We start from the raw sequence: 16,737 nt of genomic DNA on the forward strand, positions 1-16,737 counted from the left end.
CACACACACACAGAAGCCCAGAGTGCTCAGTATGTAGCTTGTCACTAAAAAGGGGGAGAGGGAGTCACAGCTGGAAGTTTATTCAACCCTCCTTTTGTTTCCTAGATCTCAGCCATGTACTCATCGGTAAATAAACCTGGACAGTTAGTGAATAAATTGGGACAGTCGCTTACGGTGCCAGAGTCCACCTACACCTCCATTCAAGGGGCCCCTCAGAGGTCACCTTCCTCCTGTAATGATCTCTATGCTACTGTTAAAGACTTCGAAAAAACTTCAAACAGCACACTTCCACCAGCAGGGAGGCCTGGCGAGGAGCCAGAGCCTGATTATGAAGCAATACAGACTCTCAACAGAGAGGAAGAAAAGGCCACCCTGGGGACCAATGGCCACCACAGTCTCGTCCCAAAGGAAAACGACTATGAGAGCATTAGTGACTTGCAGCAAGGCAGAGATGTCACCAGGCTCTAGCAACCCAGAAGACAGCCCTGGGTAGCCTGTGACGATCAGCATCTGGGGACGTTTCTTCCATGAAAGAGAAGAAGTGACACAGACCTATACTTCACATGCTGCTTTAGTCACCTGAAGCTGGTTGGAGAGGCCCTGACTGTTCTCCCAGTTGTTCAGTTTCTGAGACAGAGAGGTACGGACCAGGTGCACCTGAGTGTGCCCCTTCCTGCCAGACGGACAGGCACGCCCAAGCATATCTCCCTCCTGCACCTTCACGCCCACAAAAGATCCCAGCTGTCAGTGGTCTCATCCTATTAGTGAGGAAAGCTAGGCTGTATGGAAAAACTGCACTCTCCAAGGACCACAACGCCCCCCGCCTAATGTACTGCCACTTGGAAGAGCCAGGTTTTTCTTCCCCTCTTTCCTTTTCTCTGTCTGCTATTGACTTTAAAATGTAAAGCTTTTCCCCCTCAAAATGTCCAGATTTCTATGGTTCATTCCAAGGAAATTTTCACACAAGGCTTGGCCTTTGCCTTCAATGGAGGTGTCTTAGGATGGCAACAAACTGTGGGTGCAGCTTTCTGCCCAGCTCACCAGTCCTGGGGATCTGGACCCTGCAGGTGAATGGGATTGGGGAGGGACGTCCCTGGAGTCTCTTCCATCTTTGTTTCTTCTTATTTTGGCACTCTCTATCAGCAGCCTCTCCCCAAAGTACTTGAAGTCAGTTTTAGATGCTTTATTTTATTTTTCTAGTCAAAAACATTTTCCCCCCAATGTTTGAAAACTCATCCAAGCCTTTTCAGTATTTTCCATGAGTATTGTGGTACTTCTGTACAGGTTTAAGCCCAGAGCTCATTCCTTCAAAACAGAGAGCCTTAATCTTTATGTTGGGACACAGACCACATATTTGGACGGCAGCCATACATCCATCTCTGAAGGGCTGTGGACATGAATGTGTGTTTCCCATGGTCTCCGCTGCCCACACTAACTGTGGCATCTTATAAGTTAACTGTTATCCTAAGGTCATCTAAGATTAAAATGTAAACATTTATTTTTGTTATGTGAGTTTATAAGATGTTTTATGTTTAATGCCTACTTTCTCAAAAGTGCCAGAAAAAATGTATATTAACTATTTTGATTTTAGGTACAATGATTTATACTCTCCTTTTTAAAAGATATCATAAAGCACATAAGTTAGGTCATTACAAGGAGCTGTTATCTTTTTTCTTATCAGATGTTTAAAACATTGATGGTTTTTAAAGACACCTTTTTAAATGGTACTTGGAGCTCCTGATCTAAATTACCTAGACCCCTAGAGAAATAAATGGACTAGACATAAATAATCATTTTCAGTGGCTTATGGTGGGCAATATTGAATTATTTGAAACGGTAAAAATGGAAAGAAGAACAAAATATATGATCAGAGGTGGCTGTGAATTATAAATCTCATAAAAGTGTCATAATTCCATTAAGGTTTAATTACATTTTTTCAGAAAACAGTGATGAATTCTGCACTCCAGTGCTTACCTGTGCAAATCGTCTATTGGAATCTTTTCCCTATATTTTATAAACATCACTGGCTGAAATAACTCAGATTAAGAGCTCAGCCTGGTTTGAATCTAATCATCTCTTTAGATCTTATCTTATAAGGCCAGCATTAGGAAACTTGTTCACTTTTCATTTTCAAAGGAGCCTAGCTGAAGTGCTATTATGAGTGTGGGCTATGGAAAGGCAGATTTTCCTACACAGATAAAGAAAAAAAATGAGCAAATTACTTCATCCCATTGTGACACCTGTGACTTTTTGGATTTAATAATCTAGCTGTTTTTCTTCTTTATGACAAAGCATATAATTGGGAGGATGAATCGTCTTAAAAATTGTAGAGACCAGCTCATTGGAATGTTTTTACATCCCTGTATTCATGGCTTGACTTTGTGACTGCTCTGCGTTGCACTTCTGACGTTGTGAAGTGAGCTATGTTGGGGTCAACTGGCTGGCTGGCATTATTTTTCAATCACCTTGGTCTCTCCCACGAAGATATCATGTGCATAAGCACAATCATCATTGATTAGAAGATCATGGCAGAATACCCTTAGATTAGAGAGAAGTTTGTACCTTGCATTTGTCTGAATTCCAATCTCTGCTTTTTGCCAAGCACTGCTTTTTGACTGGTGATTTTCACTCCTTTGTATTAATGACTTTGACCCAGCAATCTCTCACGTGACTGGGTTCTATAGTACATAGTAACAGCCAAGTCATGTTACACACCTAGCACTGTGCATGCTGTAATGACATCCTCTATAGGCACCTTACAGCTCAAAAATTTTGTTTCATATCATGCCTTACTTATCACCAGGAAAGTGGGTATGATCTCTAAAGTAAAAAAACTCTTTTAATAGAAAGCTCATAAATAATTATGTCACTTTACAATTTCATTACCAAAATTTCACCCAGAAGTTTTCAAATATTAGTTCTGCAATGTGGCCAAATATACACTGAAATACATCTTTTAATTTGAGAACGAGTGGTTAGAATAAGTTGTGATATAAGCATTTTCAGTGGACTTTTAAAGGAACTCTGTAAGGCCCTCCAGCAAAAACGATAAAAGAATAACTGTAGCACAGGCCATGAGGGTTGGCGGAGAGAGAAGCAGAGTAAGCCTTAGTAAGATTGCTCAGCTCTTTGGAACACCGGCTATTTTATTGGAGTATATTTGCTTCAATATATAAACTTCATATAAATGGTGAGGCACCATCACCGTTTGGACTGTATAGTATAGTTTTTCATAAATTTCATCACATTTGCTTTGTTCAGAATCTGTGCTTAGATCTTTGAGTTGGACAAAAGCCTATGGCTTCTTTAAAAAAGTTTCATCTTGAGCTAATAACTGCAGTTTAAATAAAATGTATGAAAGGTAGTTGTCAAAACAATATATTTAAAATTCTATCTTGACATCCATTTTTACAAACAATGGTAATAGGTTATGTGAAATTTAAAAATAAATTTTAGGATATGTTTTTATCATAAGTAAGAATTATAAATCTATCTCAGTTAAAAGTAGAATCTTTGTTTTTATTGAGGTATTTTGAAAGCTTAGAAACATTTTGTATGCTGTTTTTTGGTATTTCTTAAGTATAGTCAGCAGGAAACGGTAACCTGTTTTATGTGAAATTTTTTAATTTGTCAAAATTTTTTAGTGTGTCTACTGAAATAGTTTCAATATCCTGTCTGTATCCTAGGCAGATAACTACACAAGAACAAAATGCTATATAGAAAAGAAAATGTTTGAGGAAATCTTAAATTCTATAAGAAAGCAATTCTTACAAGAATGTTGGCTACATATGTTTTTTCTGTCCTGAATAAATTACATAATTATGTCTGCTAAAGCTTTTGAAGCTACCACTATTCTTTGTGGGAAAAAGGCTAATTACTGATTTATCTGCCCTCAAAATCCCAGAGTTAATTCTAATTGAGTACTAAATTAACAATAAGTAGTTAACACAGATAACTGAAATTTAACCACATTATGTCACTATATATATTTCTCTTGATTTTTGTTTTGCCAATTACAGCATTTACTTACCTTAACCAGTAACAAACTACACTCACACACACACACACACACATATACACACATACATATATGTGTGTGTATAACTTGGCTCTGACACAATTCTGGTGCTAAATTAGGATATGTTCTATTATGTATTTTGAATGTTTATCCTGCTAGTATGATGAACTTTTGTCAGAAAAGCAGAATTGGAAGGAACAGTTTTTAAATCATTTTCATTTGGTAATTATGGGAAGATCTTAAGTTGCTCTCATTTAATTTTTCCAATTAATACATTTAGATGTTAAGTTGCATCTATAATTCCCTTGGCTGAAAAACAGTGGTATTTTAAGACTATTTTGTTATATATGTGACTGACTTCTGACTCAACATAAGAGGAGGACATGTAAAGAGGGTACTTCTCAGATAAGTGTTTGAGAAGAGATTTGGCCTAAAGAGAGGGGTAGCCTTGAGCCAGGATGAAGCCAGGGCAAGGTAACTCCCAAGGAGCAGTAGCAGAAGTCGGTCACCTGTGGCATCCTGTTTCATTCCCTTTTAAAACTGAGAGCTTTTACAGGTAGTGTGAAACATCTGCAGGCAGCAATGTCATATAGGATGCGCACAAAAGCTGGTCTGATACCGTGGCTATAATTACAGAGCTTTAGTTCAATTAGGATCTTGAATTCAGATTTTGTAAATGAGCAAATTACCTTTTTTTTTAGTGCCCCTTATAGTAGTTAATATGAGTCCGTGCAATCTTGTGATGCCATTCTTCTGAAGCTATTGATTTACGGTACCCAGCCAGCTTAGCTTTGGCTGCTGGAAGCACAGTAGGTACTGATGGTTATTTCCTGGAAATCTTGACAGGCTTATTGTACTATGTAATGGGGAAAAGTTGAAGTGTAGTGTTTGGTGTTAATAAGCGACTGATGTGAAAATAGGAGCATGTGTCTATAATATCAAATATGGCTATATTTGCAGTGAAATCGAAATTCCTTATTCTGCGGTACTATTTCCTTGCCCTGTGTTGTATCTTTTCTTAAGCACATTTTTCCTGACAGTGGCTTTAGGCAAGTTGAACACACTTAGACTGAAAGTGTTTAACTTAAAGAGATCAGTCCAGAAACCATGATGAATTAGAATCTTTATCTGGAATTACCAAATTAAAATTTAAAATCATAGTCCAGAAGAGAACAACCATTCATGTTTGTTTGCATTATCCTAGTGCTCATTTTTAGGTCTGTGTTTACATCCCGTCTCTACTATTTGTGAGGTATGTCATTATTTTCTTCAAGTTTTTCTTTGACTTAACTGAAAAATAATATTCCAAATTCTTCTTAATGTAACATGAAAAGAGAAATACAATTTGTGTTTAAAAGACAGTTTTAAAAAAGCATTAAATTCCGTAATCATTCCTCCTAACGCAGGAAGATTTTTTTTGGCTTGCCAGTTATATACTGTGGGTATTCTGTTCACTGTGCTGTGCTTCGGTTGCCTCATATCACCTTGCATAATCATGTATGACAGAGGTTGCTGATTGTCATTTCTCGATGACTGTATGTTTCATTGGCAGCAGTAAAATGTTTTCATGTTGTTACCTTTTAAATAATTGTGTTGTATTAACATGCCTCATATTTTCTGGGAAAACTTGAAATATAGCTTAAAAAAGGTCTGTTAAAAATAGGAATTGGCATTTCATTATTAATACATTTTTTCCTCATAAAAAGTTATACCAAAAGTGACATATTGTCTATTACATGGGCCCAATCAGTATTAAAGTACTCCCCTTACTCAAAAATGTTAAAAAAAAATAATTCATGACCACTTAGTAGCATTTTCATTCATTGTTTCAAAAGGTCTTTGTAATGGTCAAATTGTCCAATCCACAAAAGAGTGAGAAAGTTGTTTTCAGTACTGGGAATTTGTAAACCTTAGTTTTAAGTCCAAAAATATCTCTTATTAGCTTAAACATTTTTGTGATTACTGTTCCCTCCCCAGCTCTAGTCCTTTGAAGGAGTAAGTCTAAAGAATTAGGCCATGAAGTCACTATTTCCTCTCACCTCGGTTTGCCTCCTGGTACTTAGCTGGACTGTCACTTTGTATAGCAATACCCCTGGCTGGGTCTCTTCTTCACTCAGCCTTCTGAGTCTACGATTCACAGGACGTGCCATTATGTCTTTCCAGGACTGATCACCATGCTGCCATATCACAGGCTCTGCCAGCTGGTATAGAACATGCCTCGTCACAGCTGCCAGGATGAGGCCACAGGTCCACCTAGGGCGGCAGGTGCTACTGCTATTTGTCATGGGTTTTGCTAAAACATGTATACTGTTGCTCACCTCTTTTATAAGAATGGTTCACACTGAGGGGCCATGGAAAAGAACTTTTAAAAAATATGTGGTGGAATCAAACTCACAAAGGCAGAAATGTGAGTGCCATGCTCTATCCAAGTAAGCTCAGTGTCCCTGGCAGTGCTTTGTATCTGGCCTGGGTCTCCTCAAGTTCCAGTGAAGCAGCAGCCCCCACTGTCCAGCATGTGGAAGGTAGATCCTTATGACAACAGCAGACCTGCAGTTACCAGGGAAGAAAACAGAAGCTGAGGATTGTGAAGGGGAAGAAATCCTTCTCATAAAAAGTAATCATTTTTAGGCCAGATGCAGCAGCTCATGCCTGTAATCACAGCACTTTTACAGGCCAAGGCAGGTGGATCACTTGAGGTCAAGAGTTCGAGACCAGCCTGGCCAACATGATGAAACCCCATCTCCAGTAAAAATATTTTAAAAATTAGCCAGGCATGGTGGCATGTGCCTGTAGTTTGAGCTATTCGAGAGGCTGAGGCAGGAGACTCACTTGAACCTGGAAGGCAGAGGTTGCAGTGAGCTGAGATTGCACCACTGCACTCCAGCCTGAGCAACAGAGTGAGGAAAAAAAAAAAAAACACCATTTTTAAAGTAAATTGAGTGTAAAATGTTTTTGCTATGAAGCCATTGCACCCTCTCCCCCAGGAAACAGTGCCTAAGGATGATGTCAAGTTACAGCTGGTTTGCTCTGCTCTCCCAGGTCCTAGGAAAACTAGAGTGCTTCAGCATGCAAAATAGAGCTACCAGATATGGAGAATAACTTGGCCATTTATAGCAAAGTGTCTGATTTTAGAGTGAGAAGCCAAGTACCTTCTAGGTACTCGGATAGGTGAATGGGAGATAGCTGCTGAAGCTCTCATTTTCTACATACATCAGAAGCCAGGGTGTGTTTCATTGTGGTCCTTTAAAACTTTGCTGTAAGTCATCACAGTTAATTCTTTGAATGGATATTCTAGTGTGTAATTTTTTTCAAAATTAGCAGAGCAGATATTCCTGCTCATTCTCTTTATCCATTTAGTTTTTTAAAGTTCACCTAGTATACCTGTTAGGAACCCTAAATAGGACACAGTCAAGGCTAAAAGACGGACCAGCTGGTCCCTGGAAGCTGCCGTTCAGAACTGTCTTGTTGCAATGTCCTGGTTTGGTTTGGTTTGTTTTTTAACTCAACAAGTTGGAAACCGTGAGTTTAAAGCAAACTATTTCCTTTTCTTAAGTTTAAAGAGATTTTTTTTAATCTTCAGCTCCTCATTTAGGTAGTGAAGGCTTCCCTGAAAGACAGCAGTGCTTTCCCTAGAGGAAGAGACTAGGACCAACAACCTGCGTCTGTGGGTTGAGGATTTTGAACATTCCTTTGACAAGCTTCTATGTATTTTTAATGGAAGACTCATAAATGAGCCTGATGTGGTGTTCACGACCCATCCCTTAAGCATGCTTGCTTTTTTTAACTTCGCTTTTTGAATGTGGGACTTGTCTTTTTCCTGGGGCCATGCTGGGATTTAATTCCTGTGTGCTGCTCCACCACAGCCTGCCCCTGTCCTGGAAGATGGCCATACCTGCAGCAGTGCGCAGGTCTTGAGGAGAAGCAATGTGAAAAGCGGCAGGAAAGCTGACTTTACATTCAAGTCAACAAACATTTGTGAGCGTTCTAGTATGCTTCCAACCTTGACACTTTTTAAAAGTTACCTTTTTTTTTTTTTTTTTTGCTTCAAGTATCAACCATGTAGTTGACTCTGTAGTGGCAGAGGGAGTAGGAATTAGAGCAAAATTCCAGCTTCCTGCCCTTGTGTGTCTCAGTTCTCATGTCTCTCTGGGAAATGTATCGGCCCAATTCCCTTGTCTGCCACTCTGAGTCTCTTAAGGAGTAACAGCAGATGTGTGTAAATGAGAAAAAATATCTCAAAGATTTAACTTCTTGTTTAGATTGTTTCTTCTTTTTAAACTCAGGAATACATCTGGTTTGTAGATAACATTATATGGCTACTGGAGCTGTAATTGGGTAGGTGACTAGAAGCATTCTTTCAAATATATTTCTTGTAAAGACATCTATCTTGTTTTAACTAGGAAAAGAAACTCCTCATATTAAAATAAAAAACATTTCTACAAGCTCTTTCTAGAAGAGTGTAGCATCCATCTACTATCCATCCCTGAGTGTTTGTGTCTTGCTCATAATATTTCAAAAATTGTTATGGGTGGAAAAAATGCACATTTTTTTATTTATTGGAAAAGTATATTGGGTTGTTGAATTAAATTCTCATATAGGACAATTTAATCTAAAGAGAAGCATTGGTTTTGCAAACACAGCACAGGGCTGTGGTCCCTGTTCCAGTGTTAACTTTACTGTGTGACCTCAAGCAAATGATTTAACTTCTCTGTGCCTCAGTTTCTCCATATACCGAATGGGGATAATGATACCAACCATTGCCTACCTCATAGAGATATTATGGGGACAAATGAGAAAATAGAGATAAGCACGAATGCTTTCAACTCTTCAGAAGAAAGGTGCTATATAAATCGAAGTTGTGTTTTTAATGATCCAATTATTAATTATGTTTAGGGTTTAAATAATAATACTGTTAGTCATGTTATGAGTAAGTTTCGTTTTGATACATATTTCCAATTCTCTTCTGTGGCCAGATCTTGATCATTCAACCAGTAATGGTACCTGAGGAACTGAAATGGATATTTGTTTTCTGTGTGTTTCTGCCAGTAGTATTTCAATTCTGAATATCCAGAAAAGACTGCAGTTTAACTTGTAATATCTTATCGTTTACATGTAATAAAACTATTCAAGCTATATATAAAAGTATGATTACATGTATATAGCAGGTATGTTGTAATTAAAGGCACTTATCAAATTGTCTTTGTTCATTTTTTAATTGTAATAAAAGTTTTATAAAAATGCTTGTTAAAATTTATTTGGTATTTGAAAAGGTCAAGAATGGCTAATTTATATACCTTTCACATATTAACAGGGTGTTGGGATTCCAGCAGTTAACTCACCACCATAACAGAAAGGAGAATATGCCTGGTGATCAGACCAAAGTGTGTAGAGGTTAGCATCAAAAAGTTTGCAGAAAAGGACCTGAGTTTGAATCCCAGCTCCATGATGACTGTGAGGAAGCTGCTGGACTTCTCGATGCCCTCCTTTCCACATTAGGGAATAGGGAATTATGGTATATAACTTGTTAATGGAGTTGTTTGGGAATTAAATGAGATATTAAGCATGGTACCTGGCAGTTGTACTCTGGGCATGGTACCTGGCAAGGCGCTAAGTGCTGTGTACATGCTAAGAGACCATCTTCACAACAAGGCCAGATTTTTGATGGCATTTACCCACACTTGCCAAGCACTCCTATGAAGATGTGCAACCTGAGAGCAAATAATTCCCCAAGCCAAAAGAAAAACCCATCTGCTTGTGTGAAGGGGATGCAGCCCCAGGAAGATGTCTCAGAACAAATGACTTTAATCAGCATGTGGCCTGGCTGCCCCCTCCCTAATCACTTAAGACTGACCTTGGGGCCAAAAGGTGAAGCAGTGAGAGTTTTCTTTGGCATGCTCTTGCTTCCTTTTTGTCTGTGCCCCATAACTACAGGACACCCCAAACCCAACAGATTGCCTCTTTAAGACCCACCACAACCCAGCCTCCCTTTCTGAGATTTTTCTGTGCTTTCTCCTGTCCTACCCCATCTGCACCATTATAAATACTCACTCTGTTCCATATTTCTCCATGGACTGGACCGCTTATTTCTACTCAACTAATCTTCCTGTACAGCAAGTGAATATTGCTCCTACTCCTAGGACTGTTTACAATTTAAGGAGCTTGCTGCCTATCACAGTCTTGAGCAAAACCACCCTTCACTCTCACAAGCATGGCAAACTCATGAGAGACTGCTGGGAGTGTTTGAGCATAGAGAGAGCAGAGGCCCCCGCAGATCACACACCACATCCGCAAATGCTTGCAGAGCCCTCGCAGATGCCGCGCCTGCCGCTCCCTCTGTCAGAGGGTCTCTTGCCCTAGGACTTTGCTTCCTTGTGCGTGATATAATAATGGCAGCCTAGAGGCCGACGTGGAGAAGGGCCTGACCATCTTGGTTTCAAACCCTGGCTTCATTTCTCACCACATGTGCAGAACTTCCTTTCCTTTCCCAGAGTATTAATCACAACTCCATTCTGTGTGTGAAGGCTCGGAGCTAAGAAACGTTTGTTCTGAGCCTTTGGATCACAGATCCTGGTTTCCCGCCTGGGCTACCTGGGGAAATGGAAGCTCCAGAGCTCTGCAGTTTGGTAGGTTCTCTGCCACCTGCAGAATGGAGTACTCTACACTTCTGTCAGAGGTGGACTGCTGATTCTAGGACATAGACATTTACCAAGTGCTCACTAAGAGGAGTGGAGAATGCTGATACGCTAGTTAAGATGAGCCAAACAGTCCACCTTTTTCGTCATTGTTTTTTTTTAAATTTTCTCCTTGGGTCCATCTTTCTCCCTCTGTGAATACAATCTGCAGTATACTTTTCATCTCTGAAGAATTATTCAGGACCTTACTGTACTTTTGAGGTTGCCATTTTCAATGTTTGCTCTCATTCTAGATGATTCTTAAAATCTCAAGGCTAGACCTCGGCACTTCAAAGCCAACTGTCTCCCAGGCATCACATCTGTTTCCAAGATGTCTCCATCCATATGTCCCAATGTAAATGTAGTGGTTCTGGAGTGGGATCATCTTTTCCAGCTGCCTTTTCTGCTCTTAGGTCACATTAACTTTGAAGTATTCCCCGTAGCATATACTAACAATTTCCTGCACACGGCAAGCACTAAATAAATGTTTGACTTGATTTGAATTATCCTACCTCTCTATCATCCATAGTCCTACAGACCTGTCTTGAAATAGTGCCTATCAAATCTTCGGATTTCATACTTGAACTCTTCCCCCACCGAAAGCTTCTCTGTGACTGAATTTCTGAAGAGATATCAGGTTAACAAGATAGGGATGTCTGCCAAGTCAAACTACCCCAAAAAGAGGTGGCACAGGGAAGAAGGCGGACGTCGGACATGCAGATAAACAGCACCACAATCTGGCAGAGCATCTTCTAAAACACACACATTATTCAAAACAAATAGCTTTAAATGTTTAGGCCCAAAGGAAAAAAAATAAATCATCACCACATCAACGTAGGAAAGCAAAGTTAACAGGAAACGAAGCCACAGAAAAACCAAATATTGATTCATTCCATAAATACTTGCTGAGCATGTACTATGTGCCAGGAGCTGAGACACAGTGAGAGAGAAGAGAGAGAACTCCAGCCTCATTGGAGCTCACATTCTAATGGCCTTAGTGCCTACCTTTAAAGGTTTGGCATGCACATTGAAATTCTCAGGGTATTCAATATCTCAACGTCTCCACTGATTGTACCAAGTCTCTGGAGATCCACTTTACAGAGGGGAACCCAGCAAGGCCTCTGTGAGCAGGTTACGTTTGATGTGAGACTGAAATGATAAGCCAGCAAAAGAAATCCCGGGCATGATACACAATCAACGCCGGGGCTCCAAGCTGGGAAAACCTGCATCTTCTCACACAAGCCCACATTAATAATACCGGCTCAGCCTGCCGGCTCTCCTGCATGTCTCCTTCTCCGCCATTCCCGCCCTTGTTCAGCCAGCCCCCATCCTAAATCACTCTGCAGCACCTCAAATCAACCTTCCATACTGTAGCCAGTGTTATCCATCTAAAAAGCAAGCCTGTTTGCATCAAGAGAAAAGTACAAACTACCCACTAAAGTAAGTATTATCTACCATTTCCTGGGCACCATTCTAGATTTTGAGGATACAGCAATAAATAAAACAGCCACGGGTTTCTGTTCCAGTGAAGCTTACATTCTAGCAGGGGAAGAAAGACGATTAATCAAAACAAATTTCAGATTCTAAGTGTGATGAGTAAAACAAGATGGAATAAAGTAAATGAAATGATGATAAAACAGAGAGTGCCTTGGTTTGTTAGGGCAGGAGGAATGATACCTTTTCTATTGGGTGGTCAGGGAAGGCCTGAATCACTTGGGGAGAAAAACATTCCAAGAAGAGAGAAATAGCAAGTGCAAAGGCCCCACAGAGGAAGAGACACTGGTATGTTCCTGGACCACAAAGGAAGGCAGGGTGTCCGAACCACAGAAACAGAGTGATAAAAAAGGGAAATGTGAGAGACAGGCAGGGGACAGATGCCACAGGGCAGAGTAGATCAAATAAAGAATTATACTGTGGTAGTCCAGGCATAGTGGCGCATGCCTGTAAACCCAGCATTTTGGGAGGCCAAGGCAGGTGGATCACTTGAGGTCAGGAGTTCAAGAGCAGCCTGGCTAATGTGGCAAAACCCCATCTCTACTAAAAATACAAAAATTAGCTAGGTGTGGTGGTGCACGCCTGTAGTCCCAACTACTGCGGAGGTTGAGGCCGAAGAATGGCTTGAAGCCAGGAGGCGGAGGTTGCGGTCAGCCAAGATCACACCACTGCACTCCAGCCTGGCTGGTGTAGCAAGACTCCATCTCGAAAAACAAACAAAATTGTACTGTGATACTAGGAGCAAATAGCCACTGAAAGACTTTAAACAGAGATTTGGCAACAATTGGCTTTCCATATGAAACATAACACTTAAGGCCAGGAGTTCCAGACCAGCCTGGGCAACACAGGAGACACTATCAGTACAAAAATCATTTTTTTTTTTTTGAGACAGAATCTCACACTGTTGCCCAGGCTGGAGTGCAATGGTGCTTGATTCACTGTAACCTCCACCTCCTGGGTTCACATGATTCTCTTGCCTCAGCCTCACAGGTAGCTGGGATTACAGGCACACACCACCACACCCAGCTAATTTTTTATATTTTTAGTAAAGATGGGGTTTCACCATGTTGGCCAGACTGGTATCGAACTCCTGACCCCATTATCTGCCCACCTCAGCTTCCCAAAGTACTGGGGTCACAGGCATGAACCACTGCAGCCAGCCATAAAAATAATTTTTTAAAAATTGACTGTACATGGTGGCACACATCTGCAATCCCAGCTACTCAAGAGGCTGAGGTGGAAGAATCACTTGAGCCTGGGGAAGTTGAGGCTGCAGTGAGCTGTGATTGTGTCACTGCACTTCAGCCTGGAGGACAGAGCAATGTCTCAAAAACACACACACACAATAATAAAAAAGAACATAAAATTCAATTTCCAACTGATACCACAAATGAAAATAAATTTCAAATGGACTAGAGAAAGAATAATAAGAAACAAACACAATAGTTATAATAATATAAGCTTACTATTTATGAGTTACCATTCTACAGGCATCTCATTGTATTAGCTTATTTAATTTTCAAAACAACCCTAATGAGTTAAATAATTATTCTCATGGTAGTCAGTGATATCACACTGAAACATAGAATAGTTAACAAATTTGCCCAACTTTTAGTGGCAAAGCTGAGATTTGAACTCAGGTAATTTTATTTCCAAGCCTGAGTTCTTAATCAAAATTCTGCTGTGAGAGATATTTATTATGGCTTTATTATAGTTTAGAAATGAAAGATTTCTTAAGCAATGCACAAAAGCACAAATCATTCAGGAAAACACTGATCTGTTTGACTTCATAAATGTATAAAATGTCTTTATAAAGGTTTAAGTATATGCATCAGTGTAAGAAGCAATATATCTAAGGACAGTGAGATCTATTTTGTTTACTGCCATATTGTCATTCACCTACAAGTGTTCTGACCCATAATAGCACCTCACTAAATATATGCTGAAGGGATGGATGGCAGATAAACAGATGAATAGCATGTAGGTTTACTCAAAGTAAAACAGGTAGGTGGTACAAAGCCAACCTAGCAGGCTTTGTACTAGAGCTGATGACACAAAGATGAATCAGACAGACAACCCCCCCGCCAACAACCCTGCAACCTCACTGGAGCTCACAGCCTTGTGGCAATGCATTTGTACAGATGATGGAAAGGAGTTGAGGGGCTTCCTTCTGAGGCACTTGAAGTTTGCATGGTGGAATGCTGAGATCAGAGCTGGTAGACCAGTCCAGATGGGTCAATGAAGGCTTGGCCAGGGCAGAGGAAATGGGGAGAAAAAATGCTAATTTTAGACATAAGTAGGTGGTATTACAGAATGGATGTGGCTACTGATAAGCTGTAGGAGATTCGGGGTATAGAGATGAAAAGACAACAGTTGGGTTTCCGGACAGATGATTATGATATTAATGAACTACAGATGGAGAAGGCTGACGAGAGGTAGGTAAAGATTTCAGATTGGATTCAGATGCACATCTTTCCACTTCAACAACTAGTCATAGAATATTTACCTATTTTCAGTTGATTTCATAACTATTCAGTAATATTGCTTTAAGCCTCTTGGTGAAAAATATTTCGTAATTATCATGGTGGGGGTGTTAAAGCAAACTAAATATGGCCTGAGAAGGACTCTGTACTGCTCTATTTAAGTCCTTGTGGATGAACTGTAACCTAGCTTAATAATCAGACAAAATTGAAAACCTAACTTAATAGTATGCACCTGTAACAATGGCTGAGCGTTCGCCAATCCCAGCCGCCATACTTCAACCACTGCTGAATGGTCAAACAGCGTTCAAAGAAGGCAAAGGCTGAGCTGTAACTAATTTCACTGTTTGTGTACTTCACTTCGATCCTGTATGTCACTTTACCTTTTTTGTCTATAAATTTGTTCTGACCACGAGGCACCCCCGGAGTATCCATGAATCTGCTGTGATTCTGGGGGCTGCCCAATTCACAAATCATTCATTGCTCAATTAAACTCTTTTAAATTTAATTCAGCTGAAGTTTTTCTTTTATCAGGGGAATGAATGTAAACTCTCCAATTATAATAAGTTGAAAAACTATGGAGTTCCCACTGAAACATAATTAATCAGACATGGGTTTGCCCAAAACCCATAGTTATCTTCCATTAACCTCGACCCCAATGAATAAATGTTATATGATAATCATACGCATTGCCGAATGAAAGAATCTCTGATCATTTAAATGAAGACTAGCTTAGTAATTGAATGGAGGCTCAACAAAGTAGGGAGCTGGCAAGCAGTTAAAGGGAAGAAAGAATGCACAGAATTAAACTGGCTCCTGTGCAAGGTGAGGTTAGAGGTTGTCAGAGATTGGCCCTAGATTTCTGTAGATCATTGGACAGGGGCTGAATGCTCTTGGTCCTTGCTAAACCATCCATCTCGCTTTGTTCTTAGTTCCTGCAGCTGTTCTCTTTCCTCGTCTACAATTACCCATACTCTACCTTTTTAATTTCCCTCAAAATCACAAAGTATGCATGATGGTAACAGATGTTGCTGAAGGTAAAAGTGAGAACAGAATATGTCAGCATCTCAGTTGAACCGCTGGCCCCCACACCAAAGCTCTTCTTCAGCAGGACTCTTGCCTCCCAACCTCCCTGTTTGCACATGCTGTGCAGTTCCCTTCTGCCCTCCCTGCTGGGCTGAAGAACTTCCATCACATATTCAAAGACTGATTAACGGGCTCAGATACAAAAAATCATCGATTCTGCATATCCCTCTTTGCAATAAACATAAACAGGCAGCAGCTTTCAAGTTTCACTTCCTTTCTTTTCCACATAACAGCCAGTGTTGAGTTGTATATCTGGGTCTACAAAGTAGCCCCATCAAAGTAAGTCCATTGAAACTGGATCTTTGTTTGCTAAGAAAGAAGAAAGAAGAAATGAAGGAAGGAAGGAAGGAAGGAAGGAAGGAAGGAGGGAGGGAGGGAGGGAGGGGGGAGGGGGAGGGAAGGGGAGGGGAGGGGAGGGGAGGGGAGGGGAGGGGGGGGGGGGGGAAGGGAGGGAGGGAAAAAAGAGAGGAAGAAAGGCCGGGCACGAGTGGCTCATGCCTATAACCCCAGCACTTTGGGAGGCCAAGGCAGGCACATCACAAGGTCAAGAGATCAAGACCATCCTGGCCAACATGGTGAAACCCCTGTCCCTACTAAAAATACAAAAATTAGCTGGGTGTGGTGGTGCACACCTGTAGTCCCAGCTACTCAGGAGGCTGAGGCAGGAGAATCGCTTGAAGCTATTAGGCAGAGGTTGCTGTGGCCGAGATTGTGCCACTGCATTCCAGCCTGGTGACAGAGCAAGACTCCGTCAAAAGAAAGAAAGAAAAGGAAGAAAGGAAGAAAGGAAGGGAGGAAGGGAGGGAGGGAGGGAAGAAAGGAAAAAGACTGCAGGTTTCACCATGTGGCCCAAGTAATAAATGTCTTTCTAAATTCTGTTATGTGCAGGGACATCTCTATGTTCCTCCACCTGCCTAGTTATTTCAATTTACCCCACCTGCAACACATGGGAGACGGAGCTCTGGGTTCCAGTCACCCTCTCACTCAT

At 40.6% G+C, this 16,737-nt stretch overlaps 1 protein-coding gene across 3 annotated transcripts in view; it reads left to right on the forward strand.

Moving 5' to 3' along the window:
- Positions 1–9,252, forward strand: part of PAG1 (phosphoprotein membrane anchor with glycosphingolipid microdomains 1) — a 151,590-nt gene extending 142,338 nt beyond the window's left edge. For all 3 annotated transcript variants that reach the window (XM_032250512.1, XM_032250517.1, XM_032250506.1), the window contains one exon: positions 106–9,252. In XM_032250512.1, the coding sequence (XP_032106403.1) occupies positions 106–468 (363 nt within the window). In that variant the 3' untranslated portion in view covers positions 469–9,252. The remainder of the gene's footprint in view (positions 1–105) is intronic.
- Positions 9,253–16,737: the final 7,485 nt, after the last annotated feature.

This window comes from Sapajus apella, unplaced genomic scaffold (genome assembly GCF_009761245.1).
Source record: "Sapajus apella isolate SASKATOON/1434 unplaced genomic scaffold, GSC_monkey_1.0 scaffold3, whole genome shotgun sequence".
Classification (NCBI taxonomy): Eukaryota; Metazoa; Chordata; class Mammalia; order Primates; family Cebidae; genus Sapajus; species Sapajus apella.